The sequence below is a fragment of the Rhipicephalus sanguineus genome, chromosome 3, assembly GCF_013339695.2.
Source record: "Rhipicephalus sanguineus isolate Rsan-2018 chromosome 3, BIME_Rsan_1.4, whole genome shotgun sequence".
Classification (NCBI taxonomy): Eukaryota; Metazoa; Arthropoda; class Arachnida; order Ixodida; family Ixodidae; genus Rhipicephalus; species Rhipicephalus sanguineus.
Window position 1 is genome coordinate 34,153,272 of NC_051178.1, and position 26,325 is coordinate 34,179,596.

At 48.2% G+C, this 26,325-nt stretch overlaps 1 protein-coding gene across 1 annotated transcript in view; it reads right to left on the reverse strand.

Annotated features, from left to right (window-relative positions):
* LOC119386540 (serine/threonine-protein kinase greatwall) overlaps positions 1-26,325 on the reverse strand; it is a 217,730-nt gene that overhangs the window by 174,557 nt on the left and 16,848 nt on the right. The window contains exon 4 of the mRNA XM_037653808.2: positions 1,189-1,280. Within this exon, the coding sequence (XP_037509736.1) occupies positions 1,189-1,280 (92 nt within the window). The remainder of the gene's footprint in view (positions 1-1,188; positions 1,281-26,325) is intronic.

The window sequence follows — 26,325 nt, forward strand, 5'->3', positions numbered from 1 at the left end:
ACGCAGCACGACATCAGCAATTACATCATCAGCATGCAGCTAACGACCAAGCAAGGCTTCCCCCACGTGCGCACGTGTCATAGCGGCGCAGGGAGGGAGCGTGGTGTGAGGAGTACGAGGCACTGGTGAGGTATGCACCCTTCCCCTAGCGGTATAGCAGCAAGATTCCTCCTCATCTCTGAGGCTGTTGTTCTGGCAACACGACTTGTCCCGGTAGTCTCAGGCCCTACAAAACGGCAGGGGGCAGCACAGGAAAATGAAACGCAGACTGTGCGGCCGAAACTGCATCACTGCAGGGCCAATGCGCTGTTTCGTAGTGCAAATTCAGGGTGCCTACCAAGTTGACATTTCTAAATTTCCTGAGTTTTCCAGGTTTTCCCTGAGTGCTTCTGCTAAAATTCCCGTATTGAAACAGAACTCTGTTTTATGTAAAGATGGGTAGACACCATGTCACTCAATGATGTCACTGTCTAGTATGCACGTAAAAAAATAAAAATGACTTAATCCCATTTGAATAGCACAGAGTACAGCTAAACCTCAATATAGGGAAGTTGGTAAAAGCGGCAATTTACTTCGATATATCAAAACTTCGTTAAACTGAAATTTGACCTTTCATGCAAGGCATAGTTACCGAAGGATTCATTAAACACTGAAAATGCCACAAGAATGCTCGAATAATACGGCAACATGAAAAAACATTTTTTTTTTTTGCATGAAAAAAAACTTGAGAAATATTCTCAAACTTTATAATTCGAATCTGGTTCGCGACCAAGATTTTGCTATTCGCACAGCTCTACTTATAAGAGGCAACACTGCTGGAAATGAGGTCCACGCAACGTTCCTCTAAACCACTTGAGAAGTGCTCCTCTGCGCGACTTGTTTTGGCCATTTCATCCCGAATACCTGGTGATGTGATGGCAACATGGTGCCTTCATGAGTCAGTAGTACAATATTTTCCCACTTTTAAAAACACTCTCACGAGTTAGCAGGACGTGTGTGCCCCACTTTTTTTCAGTAAAGTACTGACTTGATTTCGATGAAATTTGTTGAATACTACTTTGTGGTTTATATGTATATACTGCAGCCGGCCTACATAGGGTTAAATAAGGAATCACAGGATTATTCAACCATGTGGATGCAGCACTGGGGAACAAAATGTGTGGTGGACCTCAGCCACTCAACACTCACCAGGTGTACGCAGGTTGGTGTCTGCAGGCAGTAGAACAGGTGCACCACAAACGGACTGCGGCTGACAGCCAAGGCATTCCGCTCAGCAAGAACTGAAAAGCCACGAAACAGCAATCCTGTTATGTGTCCACTAGTTTCATTCCTGCATTTTCGAAAGAAAACACCGCTGGAAAATTACCTTGACACATCCAAGCAGAGTGCCACCATTCTGCACAACAGAAAATGCCCAGTCTTGCATCTTGAATGCATTAAACTGATCTATCCATAACACAGGTTTCATGCATCCCAGATGCGTCTGAACAGCAGGCAGAGAAACAATGAGGTTGCTGAGACTGCAGAATATACCATCTAAATGTGCTACATCATCAAGTTGCCCGCTGGTTTAAGTAAGAAGCTCCATGAGCAGGTTGGGTTTTTGGCACCATAGGAGAAGTTAAAAGATAGTTATGCTGTTTCAACATTTTGTAAATTAGATGATATAGCCACTGATGTAATGGAGAATACACATAAAAGGCCATGCATGACCGATGGCCACCTGTGCAACACAGAACGTAAAAAAAAATAACTTATCGCAGCAGTTAAATTCTTACTCCAACAGACTGTCCCCTTTTGCTAGAATAGTCAAAGCAGAGGTATTATCACAAGTGTAGTCTTAAAAAATGCAAATGACAGCCACAAGGACTGGCAACCGATAAAGGAATTTTTAAATCAGCTTGTCTCGGAGCTAGCATGTCTGCACTAACAAATGCCTCTAACTTGCAGTTTTTCAGAGCTTCTGCACCCTTTCGTCTCTCTACGTATCCACACTATTTTTATTTGCTACCCGCACCATGTTTCTCAAGTTATAAAACAACTAAGTGCAGGGTCTTAGACAACACTCATCCCTCCAGAATAAAACATATTGCCATGTAGTCCTTTGACTTATGTGGTTAACCTGATGTTTAAGCTTAGTGACTTCCCCGATGAACTGAATATGAGACAACTAGTTCCAGCAAAGGTGACTGCAACTAAATTATAACTATACTCACCTTCTTAAACAAAATTATAAAAAAATTGCTCGTAGTTGACCTGAGCAGGTTTAGTTTTAACAACGAAGCTGCTTAGCAAATCGTCCCTTGTCCGGCGAACCAAAAAACTATCATCATCATAAACGGGTATGTGCCACAGAAATTGGGCAAATCGCGCTACTGACGACTTGATTATCATAAACGCGTATGTGCCACCGAATTTGGGTAAATCTTACTACTCACCACTGGTCCACTAAAGATGAAGAAGGGAACAGTTAGCACAACAAATGGCTGCGAAGCGGCAGCGGCGAGCCGAAGACCCCGAGTACATACAACAAGAGAATACTTTCGCATCTTCAGCCGTGTCCGTGGACGCAACTAAAGTGAGGAAGAATCGTCCACAACAAAGGCCTCCCACAAAAGTCTTCACCTTCAGTCTCAGGGGCCAAGTGCCATTTCTGCGGCAGAGCGTGCCACCCGAGAACGGAATGCCCGGCCCGACGAGCTCTCTGTAACAAGTGCCGAAAGAAGGGCCACTTCGCAACAGAGTGTCGTTCCTCGGTGTCAGCTATAGGACTGAACGAGGTTGGATCAGTCGACCTGCCCCGGGCCAAGTACGTCAACGATGAAGTCAACGGGTAGCTGCTCAAGTTCAAGGTTGATAGCGGTGCTGAAGTTTCTGTCGTACCGAGCACATTCTCTGGAATACCGGCATGACTTGACCCTCAAGAAGCCGAGCTCACGGGCCCCAGAGGGCAGCCACTAGTCATTTCAGGTACCTTCTGGGCTACCTTGAGATGGAGAGACTGGACGACAGAGCAGAAAATGTATGTGGTGCATTCACAAATGGTGCCTCTGCTAGGCTTTGCAGCCATTCAAGCTCTGCAAGTTGTCAAGTTTGTGGACGGCATGACACAGGGGTCAGTCGTCCAAGACTGCAGGCATCGCTTCAGACCTGTTCAAAGGACTCGGCATGCTGGATGAACCGGACAAGATCCGCACTGAACCAGGTGCCGCCCATTCTCCTTAAGAAAGACCAAGAAGGGATACTTATACCATTGTGTCCGATCATAAAACCTGAGCTCGACAACATGGAAGCGTAGGGCATAATTAGGTGGATCACGAAGCCGACACGATGCTGTGCCAGTCTGGTGGTGGTGCAAAAGAACTCTGGCAGCTACCGTTTGTATGTGGACTTGATGAAGCTGAACAAGTACGTCCTGTTACGATCGGCCCCTGCGCCGAAACGGAAGCGGCGTCCCTGTTCTTCGAGCCAGGCGCCGAAGGGCTGCTTGCCTGCTGACGACCGTTCAGACACTTGAATTGTCTTCCCGAGACGGGAAGTGAGGCGCCATACAGCCCGACACAGCAGGGAGATACCAGACGACCATAATGGTTTCCGGTCGCGACATCTTCCTTGAAGAGACAGCGGCGTCAGCGCAGATGACAACCCGTCCCGCTAATTGAGCGGCGAAGTGCTTTTGAGCGGCGGACCTTTTGTTGCGCCCGGCTGTCCGAGCGTGTGACCCATCGCCCTACGGCCTTCACATGGCAAGGAAGAACCCCCTTGGTGCCACAGCTGCAAAGTGCGGTGGCCACGCCCCAGTCAAGGACGATGACCTGGGCGGGTGTGGGCGGCACCCTCCTTAGTGCTGTGTGTGACATGATTGGACCGTCCCAACTTGGAGCAATTCCCCCATCTAGGGATCTGGGGAAAAGACCCCCTTTAAAATGGGCCCCCGCAGGCTCATTCGACGCGAAGTCATCATGTAGCACGAAATCGTCATGATGTAGAGACGAAATCGTCATCATGTAAGGAAATGCTCGCCATGTAAATAATGTGAATAAGCCACGCTAAGTTTCCCTTCAGTCCCTTCATGCTGCCTCTGCATCTCCCTCCCGAGTTTCCGGTACCTGAAAAGGCCTGTCGCAACAGTCCTTTTGGAGTGACACGTCTTACCAACCATGGAACACGTACTAGGACTCCTCGGAGAGGCGAAGGTCTATTCTAAGTTGGACGCGGCACTAGTTTTCACCAGGTCAAGCTGACAGAAGACAGCCAGGAACTTACAACATTCATAATACCTTTTGGCAGGTACTGTTTTTCCCGTCTACCTTTTGGCATTACGTCTGCACCAGAGTATTTTCAGCGCCAGATTCTGGAGGTGTAGCAAGGCATGGTCAACATGATCGATGACGTCCTGGTGTTCGGCCGTGATCAAGAGGAGCACGACAAAAGGTTTTCCGAGGTGTTCGACCGGTTAAGCCGAGCAGGGCTGACTCTGAATAAGGAAAAGTGCAAGTTCGGCGTGTCAAGTGTCAAGTTCCTGGGCATCGTGGTTTCGTCAGACGGTATCTTACCAGACCCAGCTAAGGTTGAAGCCCCTTCAGAAGATGGAACCGCCAGTGGACGTTGAAGGTGTCCGAAGGATCATGGGGATAGTGAATCATGTCGCCAGATTCCTGCCCCACCTGTCGGATACGCTAGCTCCGATTCGAGAACTTCTATGCAAGCAACAGGCCTGGTTGTGGGGGCCACTTCAGCAAGCGGCATTCAAAAGAGTAAAGACAATAATTTCTTCGGAAACTTGCATGGCCTGCTATCGCTCATCTCGCCCAATGGTGGTTTCCGCGGATGCAAGTTCTTTCGGGCTCGGAGTGGTACTGATGCAAGACAAGCCAGGGGGTGAAAGACGGGCTATAGCCTTTGCTTCATGCTCGCTCACAAAGACTGAGCAGACATACAGCCAGATGGAAAAATAGGCCTTAGCTGTCACGTGGGCCGTGCAGTGGTTCGATGAATTTGTTTGTGGCCTCCAATTCATCGTTAAAACCGACCATCAACCGCTGACAACATTTCTGGGCGACATGGAAATGGATCTGCTGCCGCCCCGGATACAGCACCTGCCTTTCAAGCTCTTGTGCTACCAGTTCAAGGTACTGTACACTCCGGGCAAGCTGCTAGCGACTGTCAACACATTGCAGACAGCTCCGCATCCCTCATCAGACGCTGCAATTGCTTCAGTTGAAAAACTACCTGCGACTGGTCGTGGAAGCCGTCGGGGAAGCACACCGGTGGACTTGGAGACGACAAGGAGGCATCAAGCATTGGACGGTGTGTACTTCACCTTGATCAAGTTTTGCAACAACGGTTGGCTGTCTACGGCAAGACTACTGGTAACTTTGGCAGCATACTGGAAGCATCACGGTGAACTTTCGGTCACCGATTCGATTTTGCTGTAAAGCAGTTGGCTGGTTGTCCCCCAGTTTTGCAAGCTGAAGTATTGGCCTCGAGGAGTTACGGAGTCGCCCTCTATCGGACGCGCCTCGATTGCGTGCTAGGCAGGATACCGCCGGCGCGCTCCCCGTAGGTTTTGCTGCCGGCGCTCTACAAAAACACCTCGCGGAAGCCCTCCAGGGCATTTCTGTAAGTACTTTGAAAATGAACTGTGTTCTTTAATGTCAAGAAGTTCATTTTCGAGGAACTGAAAGCACAGGATAGTCTACAGTCGCTGTCTCTTTGCAGAAAACCGAGCACCCGCTTCACGCTGTCACCGCATTGGAGACCCCTGAACCGGCTTCTTGCATGAAAGGTAGTCACTCGCCGAGTGCAAACTATGTGAAATATCACTTTAGAGTAGACTGCCTGTATAACCAAACGGAGCATAACAGAAAGAAGCCTCAAGCCAGCGATCGCGCGGGTTCGCGACGACTGACGGTGCCTCTGCATGTATGAGCGTCTGCATGTATGTTCGTACTGATGGTTTCGCTTTTGCTACGAGCGCATTTTGGCACCGCGCTGTGAACTTTAGGCCGCAAAATATGAGAATTTGTGAGTAAACAAACAACTACTGTTGCGCGGACGCTATCAGAGCAGTTCAAAAACAATTTCCTTACAACTGCGGCTTCGGTGCGCATGGCAACTTTGTGATCTGCTGTCGAGACGATTCAGTGTTTTTTTTTTCTTTTTCGGTCTAGAGAGAGAGAGAGGTTTATTTATAGAAAGGCAGAGAGGTCGGCCTGAGCGATATTATGCTCTAGCCTGCTGCTCTACACCGGGGGTGGGGAAAGGGGAGAAAAAAGAATGATGGATGACGATGGTAAGTAAGAGAGGTGAGTATGTACAGTCCCGTCTAGGTGGTGCAGTGCTATAGCCGCGCATCCAGTCCAGTGGCTTGTAGGAAAGCTGCAACCGCTCTTATGACCACAGTTGTGCTGTTGGCGTCAGGCCATGGGCCCAACACAACCTCATCAGTTAATGGCCTATTATGCACTCCTTCAGTCGAGGAAATCAGTTTTTGTTGTTCGCGTGCGTATGCTGGGCAGGTACAAAATATGTGCTCAAGTGTTTCTGGCACTTCACAGTGATCACAGTTGGGACCGGTGTCACTGCGGCCGATGATATGTGCATAACGTCTTGTGAAGGCCACACCAAGACGAATTCGGTGAATCATACTTGTGTTGTGTCGTTTTAATTTACGAGGCATACAGAACCTCATTTCGGGGTCCCATTTGTGTAATCGCCGGTGTCGTCGCTCCGGTTTCGTCCAGTGCTCAAGTGTGAGGTCACGCATTACGTACCGAAGCAGGGCGTTCGTGTCTGGTCGTGAAAACGCAGTGCGCACTTCAGGGCCACTGGTCAAGGCTCCTTTAGCTTCTGCGTATGCGTCTTCGTTTCCCATTATGCCGCAGTGGGCAGGAATCCATTGGAAGGTGACGAGGTGGCCATTTGTTGAAGCAACGTGAAGAAGCTCCATAATTTCTATGGCTAAAATATAGTATGGACCTTGTCTCATGACGCAATTAATGGTTTGCAAAGCGGGTTTCGCATCGCAGAATATTGTCCATGTACGAGGTTGCTCTCCAGAAATGAATCTTATTGCCTCCCGGATAGCAACAAGCTCTGCGGCAGTTGATGTGGTCTTGTGGTCTATTTTGTACCGTCGAGCTATAACCATTTGTGGGATGACAAAGGCTGCAGCAGAGGTACATAGCGTGGTAGATCCATCGGTGTACACGTGCATGGTGCCGCCGTACGCTGTATAAATGTGATGTAGGGTCAGTTGTTTGAGGCCAATTGGTGAAACTAGGGACTTCTTCGTAATCCCAGGAATCACAAGGCTAACAGGTGGTTTAGGCAGGACCCACGGCGGTGTTCCAGGAAATCTCGGGGAAGAAAACCTTGATGGTAGAACGTTTTCATGCCGTGATATTGCTCTTGAAAAGCTGCAGTTTGGGTGGGTGGCACGGAGTGCTGATAGCGGGTGCTGCCTGTGTCGGGTCAAGAGGCGAAGATGCACTCGAAGTGGCTCGCAGCGCATGTATACACTGATGGGACAAGCCCGAGCTTCCGCGATGGTTCCATTCGTTGACGTGCAGCGTGGTAGGCCCAAGCATGTTCGCAATCCTTGAGCTTGAATACTCTCTAGCGTGTTCACACAGCTCGGTCTCATGTTTGAGAGCACCGGCATGCTATACCGTATATATCCTACAAACAGCGCATTGTAGAGTTGAAGAAGTGACGATTCTGATGGGCCCCATCTTGCTCCTGCCACAGTCCGAAGAACGAGAACAAAACTTTTCAATTTTGATTTCAGTGCTGCGACGTGTCTCGACCACGATAGATCCCTGTCTATGATTACCCCAAGGAACTTGTGGTGCGTTACAGTAGGTATCGCCGTTCCATTAATAGTTATAGGGTATCTTGACATATCTTTGCGCGTGAATGCAAGCACTGCGCATTTGTCAATGGAAAGAGTGAGACCCTGGCGCCGTAGATATTTAGCTGTTAACGTCACTGCACGTTGAAGTCGAGCACGCAATTGCGGACGAGTAGCTCCGGACGCCCATATGCATATGTCATCCGCATATGCGCTGACTTTTACCGTGCTGGGAAGTTCTGCTGCCAGTCCAATCATAGTAACGTTGAACAGAATTGGGCTGAGAACTCCCCCTTGGGGAACACCACGGTGAATAGTATGTCGATCGGTGTCTCCGTCGCTTGTCGTCATGTAAATGGTACGGTCACTAAGGTAACTTACGATCCAGGCGTACAGTCGTCCGCCGACGTCTAAATCTTCCAGTGCGTCAAGGATCGCATAATGCAGCACATTATCGTAGGCGCCCTTAATGTCTAGGAAGACGGCCGCTACTAGTCTGCGTCGGTTTCTTTCCTCTTCAACATTTGAGATCAAGTCGACCACACCGTCGACTGCAGATCGTCCTCTTCTAAAGCCGTTCATAAATGCAGGAAAGCAATTATTGCTTTCTAGAAGCCACTCTAATCTTGACAGCACCATCCTTTCCATTACTTTCCCGACGCAGCTGGCTAAGGCGATCGGTCTGTAGGAGGAAAGGGCATGAGGACACTTCCCTGGTTTGAGCAACTAAATTCGGGTACGTTTCAATGTCATTTGACAAGCTGTCTCGCACTGCGTATTGATTGGTCTTCTCAGCGCGCAAATGCCGCCTGTTTCTTTATTCAGCGCATTCGTTTCGTTTGGTGCTCACATAAAACGTGAGCAAATGCGACGCCTTTTTTTAATGCTCCTTAATTATCGTTTCGTTTGCATTCCAGTGAACTTGCCGCTCTCTGTCATCAACAAATTCATAGACCAAAGCTTCACCACTTCGAGATTGCTGGTGGAAGAAGAACCAGTCTACGAGACCGAGCATGTAGTAGCATGCGACGCCTAGGAAAAGAAAGAAAATACAGTAACGTTTGCCGGACTTGTTCTGCAAGCGTCGACTGTGAACTAGGACCCACATGAACTTGAAATAGCGGTGAATAAAATAGAAGTTATTGCAGCAACCAGCAGCCGCAAAACAGGATAGTAATTATTTGGCGAGTACTCCAGCAATTTTGGCAGCAGTGTCGTGTCTAACGCGAACAGGGTGGCATCTTTCCCACATAAATAAATGAGGCTCCAAGAAAATACATGGGGTTGGCCGGTGGGCCGATCACGGAGGCAATGCAAAATTTATGTAGCTTATGAAGCAATGCATGCCTCATCAAATGGGAAAGTTGTCCGTCGGCGTCCCGGATCGGCGGCATCAACACGAGTGATGCAAAAAATAATCGTCACGTGATGATGTCACCATATGACGTCATCATGACGTCACAGATCGCCAAAATATGTAGCGTCATTATGACGTCAAATGATGACGTATTCACACGTCATAGTCGCTTTGCATTGCCTCCGTGATCGGTCACGGAGGCCGTGCAAAGCCGCGTTAGGCGCAGAACGCTTTTGGAGGGGGGCGCGGGAGAATCAGTACATCGACTGACAAGAAGAAGATGGCTTTCGCCTTCTAGTCATCTTTAACGAATGCATAAGGGACCCTGTCCGTTTTTTAATTTAACGTATCTAAACAATGACTTGCGCATCTGCAGCCGATTTTGTGGACGCTGAGCACGGGGCCGACGATCAAGAGGTTGCATTGGAGGGTTCTGAGATGGCATCGCACGTGGTAAAAGGTAGCGCTTTTACCATCCTGTGGCAGATAAGCATCATTTGCCGGCGGGAAGCGCGCGCGAGCCATCGTCTCAGTGCGCGCTGTCTGCTACTCACCGAACATCGCAGACCGTATACGCAGTAACAAGTCTTCGTCGCGGAAGTGCTTGTTGCACACAAGACTCGTAGCGGATGGCTACTTGCCGGTTCTTAGCTTTAAAACCCATGCTTCACGCTGTTTCTTGTCCCGCGGTTACCAGTGCAGGCTGACACTGGGCTCCTTTGCGTAAGCGCGGCACTGCGGCACCGAGCGGTAGAGCCCCATATTCGTCGCCTTCGGAGGCAGCCACTCTATTACAATTGTTTCAATTGAGTAGAAAATGAGAGAAAACTTCCGAATTTGAACAGACCGCAGCGCATATGTGGGGCTTGAAACTCGTTTTCAAAGCACGCGGCAGTGCGCCACAAGCAGCCGACGCGGCCGCTGAGACCACGTGATCCTGCCAAGCACGTCACGCCGACGGTGGCGCCGGCGTTTCCAGTGGTGGGCCTCGAGGCCAATTCAGTTTGATCTACGAGGGTCGTATTGGTGTAGCCCAGTCTAAGGTGAGGGCTCACGAGTCAGTGTGGTGGACTGGCGTAAGTCGCAGGATCAGAGAAGTGGTCGAAAACTGTGAACAGTGTGCAACAACAAGACAGCAGAGGGCAGAGCCCATGATGGCGATGGCTACACCTGAGCTCTCATGGCAACAAGTCATGGCTGACATCTTCCATTGTGGAGGTCAGGACTTTTTATTAGTAGTTGACTACTACTCTCGGTTTCCAGAAGCCCAGACCCTGTGCGGGACATCAAGTATATCGGTGATTACCACATTGAAGAACATTATGGCTCAATTCAGAGTGCCCAAAGTCCTCCAGAGTGACAACGGGCCACAGTTCTTGTTGAGAGAGTTTGCGGACTTCGCATCAACATACGGCTTTGCTCAGTGCACGAGTAATCCTGCTTTTCCACGGTCTAACAAGGACGTGGAACATGCAGTGCGAACCGTGAAGGAACTGTGGCGCAAGAATGTTGATCGTCACGTGACTCTCTTGGCGTACAGGGACACTCACGGCTCTACAGGCTTCAGTCCTGCTCAACTTCTGATGTGTCATCACCTGCGCACCCGGTTGCCAAAGGTTCATGACCATCTAGCTCCACAACTGCCTGACCACAGACCCTTGAAGGAGCATGACAAACCTGCTAAGTGCCAGCAGACCACGGACTACAACCGCCATCACTGTGCTTTACCCCTGTCAATTCTAGAACCAGGCCAGGACGTCTGGGTGACACATTCCAGGTGTACTGCTCGGGTGCTGAGCTGAGGTCAGCGTCCGAGATGCTACGTGGTAGAGATGCCAAAAGGTGTGATGCAGCGCTATCGTCGTCTGCTTGTGCCATTCTGTAGTCGTGGCCCGACTCCTGCTTCGATGGCGTCGTCACCGGTGCCGGAGACAGTAGTGACAACTGACAGCGCGGGAGAACTCCTGAGTGATGTGTTGTGTTGTGTGGTTCTCCAAGTCGTGCGGTTTCTGCAAGTGGTGCGGAAGCTGATGTAATTCCCCAAGAAAGTGCGCCTTCTACTACAGATGCGGACAGACCGAAGTCAATGCATACCATGAGGCATACCCTGTCTGGAAGATGCATAATTACGCCTAAAAAGTTGAACTTGTAACTATCCAGTATTCGGTCCACATCTTTGACAAGGGGGGATGTGGTGTAAAGGGCGTTATGTGGACGGCGTTACTAACCCCACTGACATCACTAACAACTTATCTATGTTGTCTGTCTATGTTGCTATGTTGGCTGTGCATAAAAGGATGCGCAATAAAGTGACACAGGCATTTGCCTGCCCGGAAGCTCAGCTGTACGATTACTACAGCGAATCTGCAATTCATGACATTCACTCTGTGTTGCATCACGTTTGTTGATGACCTGCCTTATGTGCCTTGTCTGTGCTGTGTCAGAGAATCGATAAACCCGGCCATCATGCGTTACAGTCCGGAGGAGTGTTGCATTCTTCCTTGACCGCACTCGTAGGGTAAGCCTCACACAAACCCTTTTCCACACATTCTATGCAAATTTCGGTATATGAGAGCACCAAGAGTAATTGTTAGGATTTTACACCCCAAAATCATGACATAATTATGAGGTACACTATAGTGGAGGGCTCCGGAAATTTTGACCACCTGAGGTTCTTTAACGAGCCCCTAAATGTAAGTACACGACCCCTAGCATTTCGCCTCATCGAAATGCAGCAGCCGACATGGCCAGGATTCGATCCTGTGACCTTCGGGTCAGCAGTTGAGCACCATAAACACAAGACCACCATGGCGGGGTGAGCGCCAAGATGTAGGCAGGTGGATGCAGACGGCGTGTTTGACGTGTGAGGCGGCGGTATGTGCCCTGCCGGGGCCAAGGCTAGCAGACAGTGTCAACAGCCCTCACCAACGGCATAGACTGCTACCGGGAGTGGACGGGCGAATCTACCCCTGTGTTGCGTGCGCCCCCCAACCCCATTTTTGGAGGGGGAGGGGAGAGTGCGGGAGCGCTAGCAATTCTGGCAGCTGCGAGAAAGAGGACAATGAAGAGCCCACTCGAGCTGGGTGCGCTCATGCTCGGGGAACAGAGGGCAGTCGTGGCCAGGGCTTTGAGGAGTAAAGATGTGTTGCTCGGTGTCTTCACGTCATGTCTAAGGGGCTCCAAGCGGCTGTCAGCCTTGAGCCCCCATCAATAGATCAATACAGTCAATCAGCCAGTCAAAGTGGCTTTTGTTCACCAAGTCTTTTGCACTTAAAAACTGAGCAGAACAATACCAACAATGACTCAACAAGCACTAAGCTAATCGGAGAAATTAACACAAAAAAAACTTTGCAAGAACTGAAAGCTCCGAGATGCAATGACAAACTGCAGAGGAGGATGGAGATGGGGGACTTCGGGCCCCTGAGCTTCTTCGTATAGTAGGCACCCAAGTGCTGTGTGGGCACCATTGCAGTTTGCACATACGCGCAAAAGCGCCCACCTCCCTTTCGCTGAAAATTGCATTAATCCAGACATGGGCACTTGTCTGGTCAAAGCAGCAAAAACAAAGCTGGCAGCCAACGAAAAGCTACCAGGCAGGGCTATAGTGGCTACGGAATCGAAGAAAGCATGCTTATTTTGATATTGTAAATGATTCATTTTCACGCATCAGTGAACCCAGCAAATGACTCTTCCGAGTCGTTGCAAAATGAGAGGTCATGCAATAGCGGTCATGCAATACATGCAAAACAAATTTACAAATAACATAGCAATAATGTTCCACAGTTCACTAGCGTGCATAGAAAGGTTTACAGCATACTGCGTGGGCAATTTTGGGTCGTATGCAGCACTCCTGAAAGGTTCCAATGCCGTACGGGACAACTTCGTAGTCCAGGGGGACAAGATGTAGGAGAACTCTGTATGGCCCGAAGTATCGTTGAAAGAAGTTTTAAAGGAGCACTGACATCAAATTTATGCTTGTCAAGATTTTTGCATCCATGAGTAGTTATCGACCCCTTAGTAGCAATTAGCGGCCCAAAATGCAACTGAAGGACGAATAACTACCTGTTTTATTAATTTATATTACCGGTATCTATCAGTGATTCAAAACAGCCGACAAGCCCATCATTTTTTAGCGCTGGCAGCGCTTCCTCGTGGTCACCTCCGGACTACACCCCAGTTGACCACTTGTCCACAGAAAGGAGTGACATAAGGGTCAGCTGCTCAGCTAACATTTTGTCTGCTAGGCGCGCACACGTTCAGCCATGCCTTGTAACCAGCATCACCGTCGTCACCGTCAAGTGTGTCAACTAGTTAGTGTTGAAGACGACCCTCTGTAACTTGGAATCGCCGCAATATTCAACATTGCAAATCATTTTTGCTTTGACCCTTTGCAAAACAGCAATTCAAAAATGGACGCCATTCCAAGCAGCAACGAGAAAGTGCCCGGGGACACACACTTGGGCCCATGCTCACTGGTGTCTCAATTAGCGATATTAGAGAATTTTAGCGTGCACGGCATTCTGTTATACGCAAACGGGTCTATGGAATATCGATATAGCGAATGCACACCAGCGGAGAAATGGAATACGTTAGGTTTCTACAATAACAGTTCTGTGCTTGCCAGATTCTTTACGCCGCCAGATGGCCCCACCTCTCCAGCCTCTCACGGTTACGGCTGCAGTATTATGCTATTATGTATTATGTTATTACCCGGTATTACGCTAGCGCAAGGAAGTCTACGGACAAACTAAAATTCACTATTAACGCTTCCTGCGTGTTTCTTGTTAGCGATGATATTTACGTCTATACGCTACTCCATGAGGAAAAACTGTTATGACGCAGAGACGATGGGGACAAAGCGAAGGCACAAACTGACAGACACGTAAGGACACGCCTTCATTTCGTCCCCGTCTTCTTTGCATCATAACAGTTTTTCCTCAAGTAACAAACCAACTAGCTCAGCAACACGCCCTGTTGACGCTACTCCACTTTGATAGCTTGTGATCGTATTGGCGTGTACCGTACATGTAATGACATGACACACTCATTTTGCTTCTTCCGCGCTTACAACAAAACAATTTTAATTGCAGCTCACAATGGTTGCCTGACATGCTGACTGACAAACACACATCGAATCATGCTCTGTCCTTTCACCTGTGTTTTCTTGGTGGTTTGCATCTTGTAATTTCATGAAATCATTCAAAGCGGCGCAATGAAGATCAGGAATGAAGAGTGAGATCGTTTCCAGGCGTCGGCGCTATGATAAAAACACTCAGATTGTCGACGTCCCCGCTACTAGCGTATCGTCACTCAGGATGGTATGCGACACACCGAACACGTCACAATAGTGTCGATGTCACAGGGTGCTGAAAACCCCTTTGAGCTTTCGTACGCTCTTTGCCCTCGAAATAAAATAACTTCCAGGGGATGGACGCCATTCAAATTTGGCAAAAAGACTTATGCATACCAAGCAATCCAATGAAAGACACATCTCGAGCTTGAAATTTTGTCAGTGCCCTTTTAAAGAGACAATGAGATCCAATTTTCTATCATAATCTGCGTTGTGCGGGGTTAATAATTCTGCATTCACAAACAAACCAGCAAAATTTTAGTGCATTTGGTTGAGCACTTAATTTATAATTGAATATTTTTATAAAACACGCGAGTGGCCTGAGGGTCCAGCAACAATGGCTCACTCTCGAGCCGTGGCATAACAAACTGCTTGCTTTGCGAGCGTTTGCATTCTGGCGAACGATTTTGTTTCGCGGTCAGCTGCACGTGCAATCAAGCTATTTCAGCTTCCTTGAGCTTGGCATTAAAACTGAATGATGTGCAGCGGCTGAAACTGGTAGGAGATGACAGCTCCGCTCCGTGTAGCACGACATCACACACCCCATGGCAATATGATGAACGCTGGCAGTGGGCAGGGTTTATAGCTGGCGACTTCTAGGGGTAGGTAAAAAAAAGTGAAGGTGAGGAGGAAGGAAAGAAGGAGGGCAAAACATAGCATAGCCATATATAGTATAGTATAGCAAGGGAGAAAGGGAAGTGAGGGTGATAAGGAGTGATGTGAGAGTGAGGAGGGAAAAGAGGAGGCAGAGGGTAGAACATAGCACACCCATGTATTGTACGGCATAGCAAGGGGTGAGAAAGGAAAGTGAAGGTGAGGGGGAGTGATGAGTGAGGAGGAAAGATAGGAGGAGGGGACACGTAAAGCATAGCAAAGCCGTGTAAGTATAGCAAGGGGGAGGAAAAGGGAAGTGAGAGTGAGGAGGGGTGTTGTGAGAGTGGGCAGGAAGAAAAGAAGGAGGGGGAAGCATAGCAAAGCCGTGTAGTGTAATATAGCAAGGGGTAAGACGGAAGTGAGGGTGAGGAGTGTTATGAGAGTGAGGAGAAAGGAAAGAAGGAGGGGTAAAGTAAAGCATAGCAACCGTGTAAGTACAGCATAGCAAGAGGGTGAAAGGGAATTGAGGGTGAGGAGTGATACGAGGAGGAATGGAGGGGGAAAGTCAAGCCGTGTAAGTATAGTATAGCAAGGGGGTGAGAAAGGGAAGGGAGGAGTGTTGTGAATCAGGAGGAAGGAAAAGGGGGGGAGTAAAGCATAGCAAAGCCGTTCAAGTATAGTATAGCAAGGGGTGAGATAGGGAAGTTGAGAGTGTTGTAAGAGTGAGGAGGAAGGAAAGAAGGGGTAAGTAAAGCATAGCAAGGCCGAGTAGGTATAGTATAGCAAGAGATGAGACAGGGAAGTGAGGGTGAAGAGTGTTGTAAGAGTGAGGAGAAAGGAAAGAAGGAGGGGTAAAGTAAAGCATAGCAACCGTGTAAGTATAGCATAGCAAGAGGGTGAAAGGGAATTGACGGTGAGGAGTGATGTGAGGAGGAATGGAGGGGAAAGTCAAGCCATGCAAGTATAGTACAGCAAGGGGGTGAGAAAGGGAAGTGAGGAGTGTTGTGAATCAGGAGGAAGGAAAAGGGGGGAGTAAAGCATAGCAAAGCCGTTCAAGTATAGTATAGCAAGGGGTGAGATAGGGAAATTGAGAGTGTTGTAAGAGTGAGGAGGAAGGAAAGAAGGGGTAAGTAAAGCATAGCAAGGCCGAGTGGGTATAGTATAGCAAGAGATGAGACAGGGAAGTGAGGGTGAAGAGTGTTGTGAGAGTGAGGAGAAAGGAAAGAAGGAGGGGTAAAGTAAAGCATAGCAACCGTGTAAGTATAGCATAGCAAGAGGGTGAAAGGGAATTGACGGTGAGGAGTGATGTGAGGAGGTATGGAGGGGGAAAGTAAAGCCATGCAAGTATAGTACAGCAAGGGGGTGAGAAAGGGAAGTGAGGAGTGTTGTGAATCAGGAGGAAGGAAAAGGGGGGAGTAAAGCATAGCAAAGCCGTTCAAGTATAGTATAGCAAGGGGTGAGATAGGGAAGTTGAGAGTGTTGTAAGAGTGAGGAGGAAGGAAAGAAGGGGTAAGTAAAGCATAGCAAGGCCGAGTAGGTATAGTATAGCAAGAGATGAGACAGGGAAGTGAGGGTGAAGAGTGTTGTGAGAGTGAGGAGAAAGGAAAGAAGGAGGGGTAAAGTAAAGCATAGCAACCGTGTAAGTATAGCATAGCAAGAGGGTGAAAGGGAATTGACGGTGAGGAGTGATGTGAGGAGGAATGGAGGGGGAAAGTCAAGCCATGCAAGTATAGTACAGCAAGGGGGTGAGAAAGGGAAGTGAGGAGTGTTGTGAATCAGGAGGAAGGAAAAGGGGGGAGTAAAGCATAGCAAAGCCGTTCAAGTATAGTATAGCAAGGGGTGAGATAGGGAAGTTGAGAGTGTTGTAAGAGTGAGGAGGAAGGAAAGAAGGGGTAAGTAAAGCATAGCAAGGCCGAGTGGGTATAGTATAGCAAGAGATGAGACAGGGAAGTGAGGGTGAAGAGTGTTGTGAGAGTGAGGAGAAAGGAAAGAAGGAGGGGTAAAGTAAAGCATAGCAACCGTGTAAGTATAGCATAGCAAGAGGGTGAAAGGGAATTGACGGTGAGGAGTGATGTGAGGAGGAATGGAGGGGGAAAGTCAAGCCATGCAAGTATAGTACAGCAAGGGGGTGAGAAAGGGAAGTGAGGAGTGTTGTGAATCAGGAGGAAGGAAAAGGGGGAGTAAAGCATAGCAAAGCCGTTCAAGTATAGTATAGCAAGGGGTGAGATAGGGAAGTTGAGAGTGTTGTAAGAGTGAGGAGGAAGGAAAGAAGGGGTAAGTAAAGCATAGCAAGGCCGAGTAGGTATAGTATAGCAAGAGATGAGACAGGGAAGTGAGGGTGAAGAGTGTTGTGAGAGTGAGGAGAAAGGAAAGAAGGAGGGGTAAAGTAAAGCATAGCAAACCGTGTAAGTATAGCATAGCAAGAGGGTGAAAGGGAATTGACGGTGAGGAGTGATGTGAGGAGGAATGGAGGGGGAAAGTCAAGCCATGCAAGTATAGTACAGCAAGGGGGTGAGAAAGGGAAGTGAGGAGTGTTGTGAATCAGGAGGAAGGAAAAGGGGGGAGTAAAGCATAGCAAAGCCGTTCAAGTATAGTATAGCAAGGGGTGAGATAGGGAAGTTGAGAGTGTTGTAAGAGTGAGGAGGAAGGAAAGAAGGGGTAAGTAAAGCATAGCAAGGCCGAGTAGGTATAGTATAGCAAGAGATGAGACAGGGAAGTGAGGGTGAAGAGTGTTGTGAGAGTGAGGAGAAAGGAAAGAAGGAGGGGTAAAGTAAAGCATAGCAACCGTGTAAGTATAGCATAGCAAGAGGGTGAAAGGGAATTGACGGTGAGGAGTGATGTGAGGAGGAATGGAGGGGGAAAGTCAAGCCATGCAAGTATAGTACAGCAAGGGGGTGAGAAAGGGAAGTGAGGAGTGTTGTGAATCAGGAGGAAGGAAAAGGGGGGAGTAAAGCATAGCAAAGCCGTTCAAGTATAGTATAGCAAGGGGTGAGATAGGGAAGTTGAGAGTGTTGTAAGAGTGAGGAGGAAGGAAAGAAGGGGTAAGTAAAGCATAGCAAGGCCGAGTAGGTATAGTATAGCAAGAGATGAGACAGGGAAGTGAGGGTGAAGAGTGTTGTGAGAGTGAGGAGAAAGGAAAGAAGGAGGGGTAAAGTAAAGCATAGCAACCGTGTAAGTATAGCATAGCAAGAGGGTGAAAGGGAATTGACGGTGAGGAGTGATGTGAGGAGGAATGGAGGGGGAAAGTCAAGCCATGCAAGTATAGTACAGCAAGGGGGTGAGAAGGGAAGTGAGGAGTGTTGTGAATCAGGAGGAAGGAAAAGGGGGGAGTAAAGCATAGCAAAGCCGTTCAAGTATAGTATAGCAAGGGGTGAGATAGGGAAGTTGAGAGTGTTGTAAGAGTGAGGAGGAAGGAAAGAAGGGGTAAGTAAAGCATAGCAAGGCCGAGTGGGTATCGTATAGCAAGAGATGAGACAGGGAAGTTAGGGTGAGGAGCGTTGTGAGAGTGAGGAGGAAGGAAAGGAGGGGGAAGTAAAGCATAACAAAGCCATGTAAGTATAGCATAGCAAGAGGGTGAGAAAGGAAATTGATGAGTGTTGCGAGTCAGGAGGAAAGAAAGAAAGGGGGGAAAATAAAGCATAGCAACGCCGTGTAAGTACTAGGGCTATTCAAAAAGTAGGGGCCGTTTGCTAATGTTTAAATATTTACACATTAGAATGAAGATTTAATTGTGCAGCACCATCTGTTAATTCTTCGCGAAGGTACTTAAGTTACTGTTCCGACTCAGTAGTAGTCTGCTTGTCAGGGAATGCAAATGACAATGTCTGCGAAAATTGTTGCTCGCGCCTGTTGTGAAGTGCAAGCTGTAATTCAATTTTTGCTTGCAAAAGGATCATCAGCTTCTCAAATTTATGTGGAATTGTGCCTAGTTTATGGACATGAAGTGATGAGTCAAGGAAAGGTAATAAATCGTGTCGAGACTTCACAAATGGCCACACAAATGTGCACGACAAAGAGCGGAGTGGAAGGGCCAGTATCCAGACCAATGAAACTGTTCAAGTGGACCGGGCATTGCGATTAGATAGACGACTGACAGTTAGTCGTCTGTCAGATAAATTTCCTGTCAGCCACACTACAATTTGCACGAATGTAATTGAAAAGCCCAGATATCACAATGTGTGCAAGGTGGGTACTAAAAATGCTTACCGACCAACTCAAACAGCAAGGAATTCCCAGGCGGCGAACTTCTATGCAGACGGACTACAGAAACTGGTGCAGCGGTACAAAAAGTGCTTATAATTTAACGGTGATTATGTAGAAAAGTGAAGTAGTCTTGTGCTAAACTAAACCAGCCAATAAAACCTTTTACTAATGAATATTTATTTTTTGGGGACCGAACGGCCCTTACTTTTCGAGTAACTCTCATATAATATAGCAAGGGGTGAGGAGTGTTGTGAGAGCGAGGAGGAAGAAAAGGAGCGGGAAAGTAAAGCATAACAAAGCCGTGTAAGTATAGTATAGCAAGGGGGGAAAGAGAAGTGAGCGTGAAGAGAAATGTAAGGGTGAGGAAGGAAAGGAGGAGGAGTGTAAAGCATAGCATGGCCGTGTATAGCATAGTATAGCAAGGGGTGGAAAGGGAGATTGAGAGAGAGGATGGGAGGGTAGAGCATAGCATAGCCGTGCATAGTACAGCATAGTAAGGGGGTGGAAAAGGGAAGTGAGGGCGAGAAGAGATGTGTGTGAAGATTATAGAAAGGATGAGGGGAGGGTAGAGCATAGCATAGCCGTGCATAGTACAGCATAGTAAGGGGGTGGGAAAGCGAAATGAGGGCTAGAAGAGATGTGTGTGAAGATTATAGAAAGGATGAGGGGAGGGTAAAGCATAGCATGGCCGTGTATAGCATGGTATAGCAAGAGGCAGAAAGGGAGACTGAGAGAGAGAGGATGGGAGGGTAGAGCATAGCATAGCCGTGCATAGTACAGCATAGTAAGGGGGTGGGAAAGGGAAGTGAGGGCGAGAAGAGATGTGTGTGAAGATTATAGAAAGGATGAGGGGAGGGTAAAGCATAGCATGGCCGTGTATAGCATGGTATAGCAAGAGGCGGAAAGGGAGATTGAGAGAGAGAGAGGATGGGAGGGTAGAGCATAGCATAGCCGTGCATAGTACAGCATAGTAAGGGGGTGGGAAAGGGAAGTGAGGGCGAGAAGAGATGGTTGTGAAGATTATAGAAAGGATGAGGGGAGGGTAAAGAATAGCATGGCCGTGTATAGCATAGTATAGCCAGAGGCAGAAAGGGAGATTGAGAGAGGATGGGAGGGTAGAGCATAGCATAGCCGTGCATAGTACAGCATAGTAAGGGGGTGGGAAAGGGAAGTGAGGGCGAGAAGAGATGTGTGTGAAGATTATAGAAAGGATGAGGGGAGGGTAAAGAATAGCATGACCGTGTATAGCATAGTATAGCAAGAGGCGGAAAGAGAGATTGAGAGAGGATGGGAGGGTAGAGCATAGCATAGCCGTGCATAGTACAGCATAGTAAGGGGGTGGGAAAGGGAAGTGAGGGCGAGAAGAGATGTGTGTGAAGATTACAGAAAGGATGAGGGGAGGGTAAAGAATAGCATGACCGTGTATAGCATAGTATAGCAAGAGGCGGAAAGGGAGATTGAGAGAGGATGGGAGGGTAGAGCATAGCATAGCCGTGCATAGTACAGCATAGTAAGGGGGTGGGAAAGCGAAATGAGGGCGAGAAGAGATGTGTGTGAAGATTATAGAAAGGATGAGGGGAGGGTAAAGTATAGCATGGCCGTGTATAGTATAGTACAGTACAGCAAGCGGATGGAAAAGGGAAGTGTGGGTGAGGAGATGTGAGGAGGACGGAAAGGAGGAGGGGAGAGGGCGCCACGGCATCACAAATGAAGGTTTCCTTTCCCACCGAGCAGGCTGCACACTTGGAACACCAGCACGTGCTTGCTCGTAAACGCAAGTGTCGTTGAAGGGCAGGCAAGTCACTGCTCCACACTTCCTACAGCTTTCATGTTGATGCAACTGCATACATTTTTTTTTTCACTGAGACCACATCAGCGCCTAGGTATCCAGACCGAAACACTGTCGCCAGATTAGTATGCCATGTGGTGTTGTCGAAGATTTTATTGATGGCTACCAATTTTCTGTTGGTTCTTTATACACAGGCGGGTGAGCTTTCATGTTTCTTCAACGCATTGCACATAACCGGCGGCGTCACCACTTTCTTCATCAGTGACAGCTGGTAGCATGGCATCGGGCATCATTCCTGGGTTCCTTTGTAAACCAGCTTGAACGGTGCCATATGTGTTGTTTCCCGCAGGGCCATGTTGTAGGCGAAAGTTTCATATGGAAACATGGCATCCCAGTTCTTGTGTTCAACGTGGACATACATGGCCAACATTTCAGCAATGGATTTACTCAAGTGTTCTGTCAAGCCATCCGTCTGTGGGTGGTAGGCGGTTGTCTTGCAATGACTGGTCTCGCTGCATCGCAGGACAGCTTGAGGTAGGTCAGCCGTATATGTAGTTCTTCTATCAGTGATGAGGACTTCTGGAGTGCCATATCACAGCAAGATGTTGTCTGCGAACAACTTGGCTACCGTGGTTGCTTTACCTTTGGGCAGGGCTTTCGTTTCGACATAGTGGGTGAGGTAGTCTGTAGCTACGATGATCCACTTATTGCCAGACTTATTGTCGAAAATGGCCCTAGCAAGTCCAGAAAGATATGCTGGAACGTTCGACGACGTGGTTTGATTGATTGGAGGAATCCTGCTGACCCTGTAGGCGGTGTCTTGCGTCGCTGATAATATTGTTATGAAGTGTCACTGCCAGAGGGAAACAAGAGAAGCAGGGGAAGAGGAAGAGGACGACGACGCTGCTCCTGCGATCACCACGATCTTTTGTGCCTCGGTGCTCATTAAATACCCCTTAAACATCTCCTGTGCGCGTAACAGTTTGGTGAAAGGTGCGGGGTACGACGAACCCCACGACAGAAGCACTACTACCTGGACTTCGCCGCAGCCGCTGCCTTGTCGGACTCCCACAATCGCCGATCGAGATGTCCCATGACCAGAGCGCTGGTGCTTCGAGGGCGACAGCGATAGGTACCTTACCTTACTATCGAGTTCCGCCGAACTATGGCGGGACCTCTGGAGAAGACGTGGACGAATGGCTGAAGAAATACAAGAGGGTGAGCAGAAGCAACGGCTGGGACTCGTCAGAGCAGCTCAGTCATGTTGTATTTTCACTGACTAACACAGCTCTCATGTGGTATGAGAACCACAAAGACATGTTCACATCTTGGGATCGTTTTGTTGAGGAAGTACAGAAGTGCTTCGGTGATTCCAACGCGAAGAAGAAGCGGACGGAGCAGACATTGGCTCAGAGGGCACAGCTTCCAGGTGAGACGTGTACCACATACGTTGAAGAAATTTTGAAGCTGTGTAACATAGTGGATGCCAGGATGACTGAAGAGGATAAGGTTGAACACGTTCTGAAGGGGATAGCGGAAGATGTGTACAATTTCCTGATCGGAAAAGAGAGCCTAACCTCCGTGTCCGACGTGATGCAGCATTGTCGCACATTTGAAACACTAAAGATGCGACGGATAGCGCCAAAATTTGGCCGTATCTCTAACGTCCCGACGGTGGCTAGTGTCGACACAATGACGCCCAACGACCTGGCGTCGACAATATGGCAGATTGTGAGAGAAGAACTGTTTCAGTGTCAGCGAATCTCTCATGACCCCAGCGACTTCCAGGACAGCTATGCAAGAGACACAGAATGCACACAAACCCCGGCTACTCTGGCTCCATGGCAACCATCAGTTAATTCGGCAGATTCCCACGAATACAGAGGCACACGGCGATCTGGGTTTTCGTATCGGCCACCCTCAAATGATGAACGACGTTTGCGCTCATCTCGTTTCCCTCTGGCAGTGACACTTCGTAACAATATCGGCATGTAATCACCTAGCGAGCGACATCGGCAGTGAAGCTCAGCCAGTACCTCTCTTGCATCCTTGTGAGTGTGCGGAAAAAACAAAGAGTGCAGCCATCAAGTCACCATGTATGGCCGGTGCCGATCGTACGTAGAGAAGGTAATTGGCTCGGGCTGGCAAGAAACTCTTCTTTAGAACTTCGTATTGCAAGGAAATCACTCAAAGATTGTGAAACAAGCTATCGCTTCTAGGGCCCTGAGAAATGCCCTAGTTCACTCCTGCCACCACTCAGTCGCAAGCAGCTGTGGGTCTCAAGTTCAGAGGAGAGCGGCTACCTGGAGAGTCTGGTCTTCGTTGACTACAGCTCTTTTGCAAGAAGTAAGGTACACGAGGAAACGCACCCGGCCAAGACTTCAACAGTTTAAGACAGTGGTTATTTCGTATGTGCAAAGTGTGTCCCACCGCATCAAAAAGGTCGCTGGGCAAGCGGGTGTTCATGTGGTATTCACGGCCCCCAACAAACTGAGCTGCCTTTGCAAGAAAGTGAATGAGAAGACATTCCCATGCAGGTGCGAAGTATGTCCAATGCAGGTACAAAGTATGTCCCATGCAGGTGCGAAGTACAGTAAAGCCTCAATCATTCGAAATACCACATAACTCGAAGGATTTCTGTGGCCCCGTATTTTGCAATGTAAATTTGAGTGGATAATTTGAAGCAGCGGTCAGTACCAGCCCGGTTAATTCGAAAACTTTGGGTGACATGTGCCAATTCCCTATTTAGCCGCATATCCGCATAAACAATGGCCCTTAGGAGCCACAAGGCAATGCAATGTAGCGATACTAAGGAGTGACAAGTGAAGCATCCCAGCCTCTCTGCTGCCAGCGCAAGAAAAAAAAAAAGCAATCTCGTGGTCAACTGAAATGTGCGCCTGCAGAAAAGATACTATGCTTCACAGCAACACAGTAGTGACACGCGGGCAGCATGACACATGCTTCTCACCACATCAGCGCGTCATGATTTGCCCTTTCTTTCTGGAAAGATAGAGCAATTAATAAAGGACGTCCTCAACTTTTTCGTCCTCAACTTTGCAGCGCTAAAATTTTTCTATAACAAAGGACGGTCTGACGGACTTCGCAATGTATGCGAACCTCCGACTGGCGGCTGTTTTGGCAATTTGCGCACTTGCACTGCTGGCGGAGTACCTGCCTGCAACGCCTACTTCGAAAACTTTCCACCCAGACCACATCGCCAATACCGTCACATTGGTCATTATTAAATTCTTTATTTTACCAGAAAGAATGGGCGAATGGTCGCATCATGACGCACTGACGCTGCGAGGAGCAGGTGACATGCTGCCTGCGTGTCACCACTGTGTCGCAGTGAAGCATATCTTCTTTTCCTTCCGCAGGCGTGCATTTCAGTTGACCACGAGACCGTTTTTTCTTTTTCCCCTTTCTTTTTTTTTCTCTTGCGCTGGAAGCAGCGAGGCCTGCCGTTTCCCCAGTTTAGTGGCAAAATCGGGACTGGGTATTGCTGGAAAACAACCCTTGGAGCAGCAAACTAGCAGGTACAGCAAATGCCCACCTCTGATTACTTCCAGTAACTCAAAGTTCCTTGCATCCCGCTTTTTGTATGTTTGGTTAATTCGACAACCCGCTTAATTAGAAGATTTTTCACAGTCCCAGTGGCTTTGAATTAACGAAGTTTTACAGTACTGTACAAGATCCCGACATTGTGTGGGAGTTCCTATATCGGGCAGATGGGCCGTTGCCTGAACGACCATCTGCGCAAACACGCCAACAACCTCAAGGCAAGAAGTGGCACCAATATGGCCATCCACTGTGCTAAGTGTGGCTGCATACCACGTTTTCAGGAGACCCAGGTTCTGCACACATACAAAGACCAGACTGCACGTGATGTGTATGAGGCTTTCGCGATGAAATGTGAAGACGAAGCATGTGTTAGCGTGCCCTCAATTAATCTAACAGACAAGGAGTGTTGCCATCTCCGTAACTAATCTCTTATGACTAAACAGTATCGTGCCGCTAAACGCATGCACCGCGTTTGTGGTGTCCTGACTTCTTTCTTGTGTCCGTGTTTGCATGCCCCGTCTTTTTAGAATGAATACCTACCAACTAGCTCAGCTCTCTGTTATTCTAACCACTAGAAGTTTTGATATGTTCCCCTTCCCCTTGTTTTTTGTTTCAATGTATAGCTGCGCATTTTTACAATAAACCAAGCAGTTAGCAGTCAGCGCTAGTCCTGTGTGCATCTTTTCCATGTCTATTTCGCGCCGTTTTTAACTATGGGTCAGGTGGTCGACACAGTCTATAATCCAGCAGTTGCCATTGGTGGATTGCGCAAAAGGGCTTAGTGAGTCAACACCGATAATTTCAGAGGAAGAACACAAGAGCGGTGGCTGAACCACAGTTAATTACATGACGAGAGTGTGAATTTGGTACAGAACCTTAGTGACCATTCTGTGTGAAATCAGACACGAATGCATGCTTGAAAAGAATTATAACTAATGTCTCTTGTCTGATAGCGACTTATTCACCATACTCGGGAATTTGTCATCATTTGAGCAGACAACAGCAAATGCATCTCTGTCGTCATCACTAATGAACACTACGTTAGTGTTACTGTTTCCATCCCATTCAAATACTGCCAGCGACACTCCACTAGGCTGTACAACAGGCTCGAAATAAGAGTTTAGCACCACTAATAAGGATTTTCTATTGCTCAAAGAAATCACACAACGCAGCAAAAGTAACATATTTCTTGGCACATATTTCTTCACACAGCTCAGGGGAATCAAATCAACCACTGTAAAATCCCGAGCAAGTGCACCCCCCCCCCCTTTACGGTGAAAGATAATTGGACAACATTTGGAGGGGGGGGGGGCTTGCTCGCTCGCGGACCAAAATTCAAGATTGCGGAGGAAAAGCCTCTAAGAAGAATGCACACCTGCGCTTTTATTGAAATGCTTTATTGAATACGCATGCATCTACTGTTTTTTCTGAACTGGAGGGAATACTCGTGTGAAATTTCATATGTTATGGCAAGGGAGAAAGATGCTCTTCAAATGCTCCGACAATCTGTAATAACTCAGAATGCAACCCCAAGGCACCACACTGTAAAAGTACTAAGAAATCATGCATATATGTAGACTCTCAGAACCTGGTTTCCTAGGAACCGCTGCTTCAGA